This window comes from Sus scrofa, chromosome 7 (genome assembly GCF_000003025.6).
Source record: "Sus scrofa isolate TJ Tabasco breed Duroc chromosome 7, Sscrofa11.1, whole genome shotgun sequence".
NCBI classification, from domain to species: Eukaryota; Metazoa; Chordata; class Mammalia; order Artiodactyla; family Suidae; genus Sus; species Sus scrofa.
In genome coordinates this window covers 30,775,277-30,787,615 of record NC_010449.5, presented here as the reverse complement: position 1 = coordinate 30,787,615, position 12,339 = coordinate 30,775,277, and the positions used below count along the sequence as shown (strand labels likewise).

At 46.8% G+C, this 12,339-nt stretch overlaps 1 protein-coding gene across 1 annotated transcript in view; it reads right to left on the bottom strand.

Annotated features, from left to right (window-relative positions):
- Nucleotides 1-12,339, bottom strand: part of UHRF1BP1 (UHRF1 binding protein 1) — a 68,493-nt gene that overhangs the window by 12,343 nt on the left and 43,811 nt on the right. The window contains 7 exon segments of the mRNA XM_021098612.1: nt 1,658-1,961; nt 1,964-3,113; nt 3,327-3,520; nt 3,773-3,914; nt 4,317-4,456; nt 4,870-5,040; nt 6,144-6,230. Of these exon segments, the coding sequence (XP_020954271.1) occupies nt 1,658-1,961; nt 1,964-3,113; nt 3,327-3,520; nt 3,773-3,914; nt 4,317-4,456; nt 4,870-5,040; nt 6,144-6,230 (2,188 nt within the window).

Here is a 12,339-nt window from a genome sequence, read left to right as displayed (position 1 = left end):
ATTCAGGGTCCTCCCATAAACAGAAGAGACCAACTATCTAGAGCCCTGGTACCCAAGGCCAGCCATGTTCATTTCTCAAGTATTTGCTGAATAATCTCTGCGAACAAGGCACCATACAAAGCATAGGGCAAGGTGGGGAGTGAATAAAGTGATGAATAAGACATTCCCTGTCTGCAAAGAATTTATATTCTATCAGGAAAGAGGAGACATACATAAATAACATTACATGGGAATAAGTCACACATACAAACCAAAGGCTGGGCGATACAAAGAAGGGAAAGGATGAAGAGAAGGGATCAAGAATGGCTCTGTGGAACGAGGCGATGTTTGAGGTGGTCCTTGGACTGTGAAAGAGGGAAGAGGACCTTCCATGGGGAAGACACAAATGAGCAAAGGCACAGAGCCGGAAAATAAAAAGTGCCTCTGGAGACCAGTGAGCAGCTCAACTCAGCTGGAGCATAAGTTTTGCTGGGGGAGAGCAACGGAAGGTAGAGAGGAAGTTTCTTTAAAAAAACCTTTAAAAGACCCTTTAGGAGCCTGTTGTGGCTCAGTGGTTTAAGAACCCAACTAGTATCCAAGAGGATGCAGGTTAGATCCCTGGTCTCACCCAGTGGGTTAAGGATCCAGCATTGCTGAGAGCAGTGGTGGAGGTCACAGATGTAGTTCTGATCTGGTGTTGCTGTGGCTGTGGTGTAGGCTGGCAGCTACAGCTCTGACTCGACCCCTAGCCTGGGAACTTCCATATGCTGCAGATATAGCCCTAAAAAGCAAAAAATAGGAGCTCCTGTCATGGCTCAGTAGCTAGTAGACCCGAATAACATCCATGCGGGTTCAATCCCTGGCCCTGTTAAAGATCTGGCGTCACTGCTATGGCTTGAGTTTGATCCCTGGCTGGAAATTTTACATGCTGTGGGCACAGCCAAATAAATAAATAAAAATGATTTGTTGAATGAAGGATGGAATTCTTCCTTCTCTGTTACTCTGGCAGATACTGAAAAGGTGCACTAGAAAGGGCAAGTCCAAAGCCCCAGCTTGTCTATTTACAAGATACAGGATCCAAGGCTCATCCTCTCTGAAGCCTCAGTTTCCTCAGTTATAAATAGGATACGAACATCAGAAGCTACCTCACCAGGCTGCCATGGGAGTCAAATCAAACAAAATATTACATGAGAGCCCACTGAAAAGAATAAAATATCACACAGGTGCCAGGTATTATTATTCTGATAGAGCCTCTCTGTATCAATAACAGCGAATCAGTAAAAGAGAAAACAACTTGATGCCAAGAAGCAATAAATGTTGACTTGAAAACTGTCCAAGAGAAGGCCAAGCTATATGGTGATATGCGAAAACCCATGGGATTTTGTATTATTTTATCGCAATCTCTGGCTCTCCCCTTACCACCAAATCAGATGTAATCATGAAAATAAAGTCTCTCCAATTGGCATATTTTTATCCCCTAAGAGCCTGAAAGTCCCTCCGCTGCCCCACAGGCAACTCTGAAAACTAAAGGCTTTGCCACATTCACCAGGCTGCTCTATACCCGCCCCTGGACTATGTGGTGCTCCCCAGTCTCCAAGCGCACACGGCAGGAGACCTTGAGCCCCCGGGCCAGAGCGGGGAGGAAGAGGTGATGGGAAGGAGGCAGAGAACCACTCACTTGGCTGGAGGCAGAGACAGCATCCTGTGCACAGTGGAGGTCATTCGGTCGCGGCCCAGACTAAAGGCATCCTTTGTCAGGGACACGGCTTCCTTGGTGAGGTCCATGGTGGCATGCAGCGCCTCCTTGGTGGCATCCTTGGTTATGTGAATAGCACTGGACAGTTCCCCCTCGATGTTCTTCAAGGGGATGAGCTCACTCTGTCCATTCACAGCAGTGTCCCTGCCACCTGGGGGCTTCAGCGGAGCTGGGGAGCTAGGCATTTGGGTTCTGCTCAGTTTCTTGGCCTCTAAGGAATCGACGCCTCATGGCCCTTCCCTGCCTCCTGCTGTGCAAGAGCACCTGAGTCTTGCATTTCTCCACTGCTATGGAGAGGCAGTGGCCTATCCTGGGATGCATCCGGATTATCCACGCCACTATCCTCCAGAACCTTCTCAGGGCTTGCTGGGCTCTGTTCGGAGGAGGCGTCAGACTTCGGCTCCCTATCCTCCGAAGGAGACAGCTCCGAATCTATGAGGCTGGTAGTGTCTGAACCCTCGGAGTCAGCTTCCACGGTCCCAGGGGCAGGATGCATGAGCAGAGCCACCTCGGCACTGGGGAAGAGGACCCCAATGCAAGCTGTCTGGTCCTGCAGGGGAGACCCAGTCATAGCCTCTGTATCCTTAGTCAGCTGCTCCTGCAGACCCTGTAGCACCTCTTTCAACCGGAGGAGAGCCAAGTACTGGTAGTGATCAAGCCGCACACGCACGTGTGCCGGGGAGTGTACAAGCACATGCACGTCCGCTGTATCCTCCAGCTCTGGCAGAGGCCCTTTGTTGTCCACACCAGTGTCGCCTTCTTTCAGAATCTCCATGACTTCCGTAAGGCCTGAGAGGCTTTTCAAATCATGCTCGGTCTTTGACCTCTGATGGGACCCGGTGTCAGGGGCAAAGGCCTCAGAATGGACAGGACTGCCAAAGCTGGCTGATGGTTTCAGCCTCCCTTCTGTGGCCAGAAGGAGCTTCCGTGCCTGGGCTTGCTGCCAGCGGAGGGGTAGGCAGGCCCAAATGGACAAGGGGAAAGGGGCCACAAAATTCAAGGTATGGCCTTTGAAGTTCTCTGTTCCCTCAAAGTCCAAGGAGATCTGGGTGAAGTAGACGGACCAGAGATCCTGGGAGGCCTTGAGCCTCTGGGGAGGGAGGGTACTAGACTGAGGGAGGTGGGAATCCACTTGGAAAGCATGATGCAAAAAAAGCATGTGCAGAAGGCTAAAGCCGCCTGGAACCTTGGGAAACTGAACATAATTGGAATGAAAGAACTCAGCAGCAGCAAAACCCCGGAAAAGACTCTGGAGGTCTGGACAGCTACAGTGTGGGGCATGACGTGTATTGGTGGCAGTCATGCCTGAGGCAGAGAAGACAAGGGCCTGGGGACGATGCAACCCAGCCTGCTCTCTCTTCTCCAGCGGGAAGCTTACCTTCAGAGAGACAATGAAATGAAACTCAATTCAGAATGGCCATCTGAGCAACTCCACCACCCACCATTAACACACACCTGAAAGACCCTCTGGGCTGTAAAACTGTTTTCCTTCACTTCTATCAAACGGCCAGGATAGACCCCTGGATTATAGCCAATGCAGAAATGCAGCTGTGGCTGCCAACAGGGAACAAAAATCCCGCCCTCTCCCCACCTTCAACCAGAAGGCATCCAGTCGAATGTCCACGTGTTCATCCTTCTGGCTTGGATCTTCCAGTTTGTAGATAGCTTTGAACTGCTCCAAGCTGTGGTATAAATCCAGGCAGAAGAGGTTTCCCCAGAGCAAGCTGACAGGATCCACCGTAAATGTCAGACCGTTTAACTGAATGTAGAGGTTGGGACAGGGAACTGGAAAGCAGGGAAGAAAAGAACTGCCATGTATGAAGCAGCAGCTCTGCTCTTATTTACCAGCTAACGTTCAGTTTATTATCAAAAGAGCAAAGGTACATTTTTACACAGGGCAGAGTTTTCAACAAAGATGTGCTAAACTACCTCAAACATCTAAAACTCCTAACATGAGAATATAAGCAGAGGCCCCATGGCTGACAAGTGTGAAGAGTATGCGCCTGACCATAAGAAATGCCCAGAGCAGATGCTCACCTGGAAGCTCCTGATTATCTGGGAAGTAGTACTCCGTGAACTCAATGTGGACGGCCGAGACCTGAGTGGGCAGGTTGTGAAGCTTCCGACTGCAGGAGAGAAGGGTAGATGGCTTCTTACTTGGCTGTCCAGCGGTAGAAACCTATGCAACCACAGATGGCTGTTAGCGTCTGTATAGCACCCAGAATACAATTCCTCAATCTCCTCTGAGGTAGGAGGCCAAAGCCTCCACGTTCTTCCCAAGTCTGTCACGGGAGCACAGCGCTTTTCACTGTTATTCCAGGCACTCCCACCCCTGGCCCGCACTGCCGATGAGGTCGCCTGTTCAGTGAAAGCTTTGCAGTGGGGTAGCGGGAGGAAAGTGGGGGATCCCCAGTCCTGACCTCAGCAGCCACGCACAGCAAGAAACAGGCCCTGGTGTGAAATCCACCCGGAAGGGAAGGCAACAGCCCCTGAATTCCTTAACCTTGGTCCCACTGGCTGCCCTTCCAATGAGTGGCTCCACCCGGTTCCAACCCTGCCCCCCGTGCCCTGCGCTCCTCACCTGGTGGATGTCCAAGTCATCCACGCGGATAACCAAGCAGCTGGAACGCAAGCGATTCCATGCGGGGGGCCGAAAGACAGCCTGTCGGCCCTGAGAGGGGCTTCTCTCAAGGGGGATCTTTCGAGGACTGGAGAGAGAATCTATGTAAAAATAAGAAGGTGGGAGAAGGAATCAGATACATTCAACTCTCATTATTAAGAGAATTCGGAGAGTAAAACCCCTAAGTTCATTAACGCTTTATGTAGGAAAGAAAGCTTAACCCTGGCAAGGCCCTGGAGGGAACTAAAAAACCGTAGTCTCCTTAAGACCAAGACAACATGCCACTGAACAGAGGTGATTAACAACCTCTCTTCAACAGCGCAGCTATCCTTGGAGACAAAAGGACGCTGTAAACAACAAAGTCACGGATGCCTCTTCATGGGATAAAGTTGGAATACTGAGCTGGGCCTAAGTTGGGATAAGCAGCCAGTTCAGTGCTTTATCATCACTGGATATTCAAAGGTCAATGTCAAGAGGCTAAGCAATGGGAGTCCTTCAGCTCCTCATAACCCACCTGCTTTCCTCCGGAAAGGAGAGTCTACCCCCAGGTGCCAGGGTGGTTTCAGACCTGTCTCCTCATGCCACTTCTCCACTTTACTCTGAAATTCCATCACCAGCTTCTGGGCCCACTGGCCTCGGGTCTCCATGGCCTCACAGTGACGTACCCAATGTTTGCAGTTATCACCTGTGCCATAAAACAAAGCGATTCCCACTAAGGTCATGATCCAATGTCACAATTTTTCTTTTCCATTGGTATAATTTTCCATAGTTCAGAATCTGGGAGTCCCCGTCATGGCTTAATGGAAATGAATCTGACTAGTATCCATGAGGACACAGGTTCAATCCCTGGTCTCACTCAGTGCGTTAAAGATCTGGCATTGCCATGAGCTGTGGTGTAGGTCGCAGACATGGCTCAGATCTGGCATTGCTGTGGCAGTGGCGTAGGCCAGTGGCTACAGCTCCGATTCAACCCCTAGCCTAGGAACCTCCATATGCCACAAGTGTGGCCCTAAAAAGACAAAAAAAAAAACAAAAACAAAAAAAAAAACAAAACAGAATCTGATCCCTCCCCCCCAATCCAAAATTCTCTGGGATAAGTAAAAATTAGTGAGCGGGAGTTCCCGTCGTGGCGCAGTGGTTAACGAATCCGACTAGGAACCATGAGGTTGCGGGTTCGGTCCCTGGCCTTGCTCAGTGGGTTAACGATCCGGCGTTGCCGTGAGCTGTGGTGTAGGTTGCAGACGCGGCTCGGATCCCGCGTTGCTGTGGCTCTGGCGTAGGCCGGTGGCTGCAGCTCCGATTCAACCCCTAGCCTGGGAACCTCCATATGCCGCGGGAGCGGCCCAAGAAATAGCAACAACAGCAACAACAAAAGACAAAAAGACAAAAAAAAAAAAAAAAAAATTAGTGAGAGCACTCAAGTTCTTCTGGATTCTATATGCGCTTTTTCTCTAAGGCTCCCTGCAGGCCAGATACGAACTGCTGCCATCTTTGACTATGGACTATTGGAGAGGCCCTAAAACTAGTGGAAGTAAGAGGCAGAGCACAGGATCAAAAGCAACATCTCTCCGCACTGTCTCCCCTCATACATCTACTCATCAATGACAGACAGTCATCAGTAGTAGACTCTGCAAATTTCTAGAAGATGTCCTCTTGAAAAAGACAACACCTCTCTGAGCATGTGCTGCAATCCCTGGCACCCTCCTGCTGGACAGTCAGCATGAACCCAGGCATCTGCCCTCAACTCCGAGGCTAGGCTAAAACTGCTCCCATTCAGAATTCTCCTACCTGCTGAGTGGAAGGGGTAATAGTCAAATGCCATCTTGCGGAAAGTAAGCTGCATTGCACCACCCATGAGTCTGTTTGCAGAGACACCTATAAAAGAAAATTAAAGATGAAAAGCAGCAGAAAGCACGAAGGGGTCTAAATACCACTGGAAGCACTTAAAAGTCCTCCTAAGGGTCAGCTCCAAAGTCTGGCTGATACACAAGTACAGCTCAAAGGCCATGATATCAGGTGATCTGCAAGGCTGAGGCCCTGTTCTTTTGAATTGCAATGGACGTTCTCTAAAAGATTTAAAAGAAGAAGCATATTCCATTGTCTCTGTAAGTGGCTGCCAACTTTCAGAAAGACGAAAGGCAAAAAATGCAAAACTCATGGAGTTCCCATCGTGGCTCAGCAGAAACGAATCTGACTAGCATCCATGAGGGCAAAGGTTCGATCCCTGAACTCTCTCGGTGGGTTGAGTATCCAGCATTGCCGTGAGCTGTGGTGTAGGTTGCAGACGAGACTGGGATCCTGCATTGCTGTGTCTGCGGTGTAGGCTGGCAGCTACAGCTCTGATTGGACCCCTAGCCTGGGAACCTCCATATGCCGTGGGAGCGGCCCAAAAAATGGCAAAAAGACAAAAAAAAAAAAAAAAAAGAATTGTAAGAACATGGCCTATTTCTTCTGCATAGATGTGCTGCCTGGCCCACCCTGTTCTGCGCTTCCATCCTACTCCAGATGATGGGGAACACATCATCCTCAGCTGTAGGCTGGTACACCCACAACCAGGAGGGTCATTTCTATCCAATCCAGACATCACCACCCCAAGTTCTGGACTAATCAAAGACACACCTGCACCAATGTTCCTGATTCTCAACTCTTTTTTCATAATTACCACCTCTTAGGAATCTGTTCAGATTTTTTTTCCCAATTGGCTCCTTTCTATGAAATTTAATACCACAGATATACTATGTATCTCATGTACTATATGTCTGTTGTGCTTTGTACACAAAAAAGAATAAAAATAAAGCTTTTTCCTCTTATTAAATGCAAAGTTAAGAAATACTAAGTAGGAGAGTTCCCGTTGTGGCTCAGCAGGTTAAGAACGTGACTAGAATCCATGAGGATGTGGGTTTGATCCCTGGTCCTACTCAGTGGGTTAAGGATCCAGCGTTGTTGCAAGCTGTCACAGATGCAGCTCGGATTCCATCCCTGGCCTGGGAACTTCCATATGCCATGGGTGTGGCCAAAAAAAACAAAAATAAAAATAAGTAATTCTTTTAAAAGTTAAATTAAAAAATTTAAAGCTGGAATTCCCATTGTGGCTTAGCAGTAACGGACCCAACTAGTATCTATGAGGATTCGGGTTTGATCCCTGGCCTCTCTTAGTGGGTTAAGAATCTGGCATTGCCATGAGCTGTGGTGTATTGCAGATGTGGCTTGGATCCTGCTTTGCTATGGCTGTGGTATAGGCCAGCAGCTGCAGCTCCAATTTGACCCTTACTTTGGGAACCTCCATATGCCTCAGGTACAGCTCTAAAAAAGAAGAAAAAAAAAAAAAAAGCTATTAATACTACTTAACTTTATAACTATATTTGCTGAGTAACTTTTTTTTTGGCCTTTTTTTTTTTAGGGCTGCACCTGCAGTATATGGAAGTTTCCAGGCTAGGGATCAAAACAGAGCTACAGCTGCCGGCCTACACTACAGCAACACAGGATCTCAGCCGTGTCTGTGACCTACACCGCAGCTCACCACTCATGGCAACTCCAGATCCTTAACCCACTGAATGAGGCCAGGGATCAAACCATCCTCAAGGATACTAGTCAGTCTTGTTACCGCTGAGCCACAATGCTAACTTCCTGAGTAACTTTTAATGTAATTTATTTCTTAGATAAATTATGATGTACAGATTCACATGCAATTTAGCAATTTATATAAATACATAATAGTGATGTAATCAAATTTTTAATTAAAAAAATTTTTTTTGTCTTTTTAAGGCCACCCCTGCGGCATATGGAGGTTCCCAGGCTAGGGGTCAAATTTGAGCTGCAGCCACCAGCCTACATCATAGCCACAGCAACGTGGGATCCACGCTGCATCTGCAACCTATATACCACAGCTCACAGCAACACTGGGTCCTTAACTCACTGAGGGAGGTCACGGAACGAACCCACATCCTTATGGATACTAGTTGGGTTCATTACCACTGAGCCACAATGGAAACACCCGTGTATACCTGAGATTTTTTTCACCCCCACCCCTCACTGAAGAACCAGTTTTCACTGTTCAGAATAGGCAAGCATCAAGACAGAAAGATCAGTGGTTAGGTAGAGCTGTGAAGTGGGCAGTGACAGCTAAAAGATACAGAGTTTCTTTCAGGGATGCCAAAAATGTTCTAAACTTAAATCGTGGTGATGATCACACAGCCCTATGAATATACTTTAAAACACTGAACTGTATATTCTAAACGGATGAATTGTATGGTATGTGAATTATATCTCAATAAATATATATCTCTTTAAAAGAGCACCTGCTGTGCTCTTTACCTGCTGTGGGGTGATATGCATTACCTAGGCTACCAGAGGGAGAGGGATTCACAGCCATGCTCCCTCCATTGGATTTATTTGGAACTAAAAGAACAGTAAACCACACAGACTGAGCATAATAAAATAAGGTATAAAACTGAAATCAAAAGTAATTATCAATTACCAATATATTTAATTATAAACACATAACCATACATGACACATAAATGGTAAATGGTATACATAAATGACTAGTTAAAATTCTCCAGTGAGCAGGTGAGAAGAGAAGAGCTTAGCCTTAAGAGAGGTAAAGAAAGTTTTGCTCACAGCCCTTATCCAGAGGGAAAACAGTTAAAAAGAGGTAGATTGGGAGATTCTGTCATGGCTCAGTGGTTAACAAACACAGCTAGGATCCATGAGGTTTCAGGTTCAATCCCTGGCCTCGCTCAGTGGGTTAAGAATCCAGCATTACTGTTAGCTGTGGTGTAGGTCACAGACATGGCTCGGATCCCACATTGCTGTGGCTGTGGTGTAGGCCGGCAGCTGTAGCTCTGATTTGACCCACAGCCTAGGAAACTTCCATATGCGTGGGTGCAGCCCTAAAAAGCAAAAAGAAAAAGATGCAGATGACACTCTTTACCCCATCAACCACCAACCTCCTCCTGGAAGCCTGAAGGGCAAGCTGCTCCAGTTTGATTTTAAGGGACACTGCTGCCCCATCTCAAGCCAAGCTGTCCCCAGTGACCTGCCATGTCTCTAATAACTTCACCTCCAGTACCAGGGGATAGATGGGTGTGTTAGGGGCCCCAACATCCAGGCTATGATGTCCCTAAGTGATAAAGCAGAGAGATGTAGCCTTCAAGGAGTCTCTAGAACAGCACTGTCCAAAAGAACACCTTCTATGGTCCATAGACTATAATGAGTGCTTGAAGTGTGGCTGGCGCAAATGAGGAAATGAATCTTTAATTTTATTTAACTTTGATTTTAATTCAAATAGGCACATTGGCTACTGGCTTCCATATTAGAAGAGAGTTCTAGAGCAACACTAGCCAATAGAAATATAATGTGAGCCACATAAGAAATTTAAAATTTTCTTATAGTACTTAAAAAACATTTTTTTTCAAAAAGTGAAAATAATTTTAATACTATGTATTATTTAAACCAATATGCCCCAAATATCACTTCAACATGTAATCAATATGCAAATAACCATCAAGGTATTCTACTCTTTTTTTGGACTAAATCTTAAAAATCCCATGTGAATGTTATACTTGTCCCCCAACTCCAGAGAATCTTAGCACCCTTCCATAAACGCCTGTTCTTCCTTCCTCTTTCTTCCCAAATCCAAGCCACAAGAACTCTGTGTTCCCTGCCCCTTCACAGAGTCCTATACCATCCCTGGGTATGTAGGCTGGGAGTTATCCCCCACCTAAAAGCATCTCTTCCAAAACTTCCCTAAACTCCACCAAGTAGATTAACTTAGCTTAATAAACAAATGGGGGCTTCAGGGGAGGCTAGTCCTTCACATCTTGGTGTAGATTATAGGACCCTGCCACACAAACAGAACAGTGATATGTAGCCCTCAACAAGCAAAAGGATGGGAGTTCCCTGGTGGCCCAGCTGGTTAAGGATCTGGCACTGTTATTACTATGGTGCAGGTTCAACCCCTGGCCCCAGAACTTCCACATGCCTCAGTCAGTGGGTTAAGGATCCAGTGTTACCATGAGCTGTGGTATAGGTCGCAGACATGACTTGGATCCTGTTGCTGTGGCTGTGGCATAGGCTGGCAGCTGCAGCTCCAATCAGACTCCTAGCCTAGGAACTTCTGTATGCCACACCTCCATGTGTGGGGCATTAAAAAAAAAAAAAATTAAAAAAAAAAGAATCTGATCATATTGGCTCGAGTGGCTGAGGAGGTGCGGGTTCAATCTCCAGTCTGGCACAGTGGACTAAAGGATCTGCACTACTGAGGCTGTGGTGTAAGTCACAGCTGCAGCTCATATTCAACTCCTGCCTTGGTAACTTTCATATGCCATGGGTATGGCTCTTAAAAAGAAAAAAAAAATTTCTGAAAGGATTAAAAACAAAACTAAACCCCCAAGGTCTTTATAGTAACACTTGGAAGAAACAACCAAACAAAATAATAATAATTTTAGCAAAGAATTTCCAAAACTAGTACGTGGCAAACCAGTGAGTAACTAATCTCCTGCGAAGGCAAAAGCAATCTTTCTGCTGTTACTGCTCCTTCCAGCTGTTCCATGTTGAGAGCAGAGAGGGGCTGAAGTTACTTCAAGACCAAAGTATAGCAAACCAAGAGAGACAGTCAGGTTTGGTGCCCCAGCAAGAAGAGGCAGTAGGTTTCCCCAAGGAAAAGGAATTGATGGCTACTCCTAGGTAACCATACGAGTTACCACGTGGCTCAGAGGGTTAAGGATCCAGTGTTGTCATTGCAGTGGCTCAGGTCACTGCTGTGGTGCAGGTTTGATCCCCAGCCTGGGACCTTCCGCTTGCCACAGGCGTGAGAAACAGAACCTTCGGAGAGGATAAGGGAACAAGAGCACAATCTACCACATGACAGCATCTAAAACCAAGAGCAGGTAGCAAAGGGGAGTAGAGGGGGGACAAAGTATTGAAGGAACCAGCATCAGAGAAATAATAACACCTAAGAAGTTGCCTATGACTAAGGTTCTCCAAATTCAGTCTATTATTTCATTTGAGCCTGATAACAACCTGTGAGGTAAATGAGTAAGATGTGATTTTTTTCGGTCTTTTTTTTTTTTTTTTTTTTTAAGGGCCGCACCAGCAGCATATGGAGGTTCCCAGGCTAGGGGTTGAATCGAAGCTGTAACTGCCAACCTACGCCACAGCCACAGCACTGTGACATCCAAGCTGCATCTGTGACCTACACCACAGCTCATGGCAACGCCGGATCCTTAATCCACTGAGCGAGTCCAGGGATCGAACCCGAGTCCTCGTGGATACTAGTCAGGTTCATTAACCACTAAGCCACAACAGGAACTCCAAGTAAGATACGATTTAACTCAAGTTCACAAATGAAGAAACTCGGGGAGATGAAGTGATTTCCCTAAGGCTCATGAAGGAAAGAAATGAGTCACTTTTTCATTCTGAATAAATGTATATGTGTATGTAATACCTGTTGCTCCATGGATGAAAAAATATGACAAAAACACAGCATAGGGAGTTTCCACTGTGGTGCAGTGGGTTAAGAATCTGACTGCAGAGGCTCAGGTTGCTGGGGAGGTGGGGTTTTGATCCCTGGCCTGGAGCCATGGGTTAAAGGATCTGGTGCTGCTGCAGCTGTGGTAGAGGTCGCAGCTGTGGCTCAGACTCAATCCCTGCCCCAGGAGTTTCCAGATGCTATGGGTGTGGCCATTTAAAACAAACAAACAAACAAACAAACAGCATGACTTTCATGCTTGGGAAGAAAACATTTACACATGACTATTGATCAAAGATCTGAAAATTCCAAGGTTTCCTATAGTTGAATTTACTTTCCTGAAAGCTTAGTCCAGTGGTTACCATTGCCCAAAGGACTCAGGGGAGGGAAAAAAAAGTATGCATTGCTTGGGCTCTAGCCCTCACAATTCCAATTTAGTGGGTCTGGGAAGAAGCCTGGCAGCTGTAGCTTACTAAGTATCACAGGTGGTTCTGCTGTAGCTTAAAAGAGCAC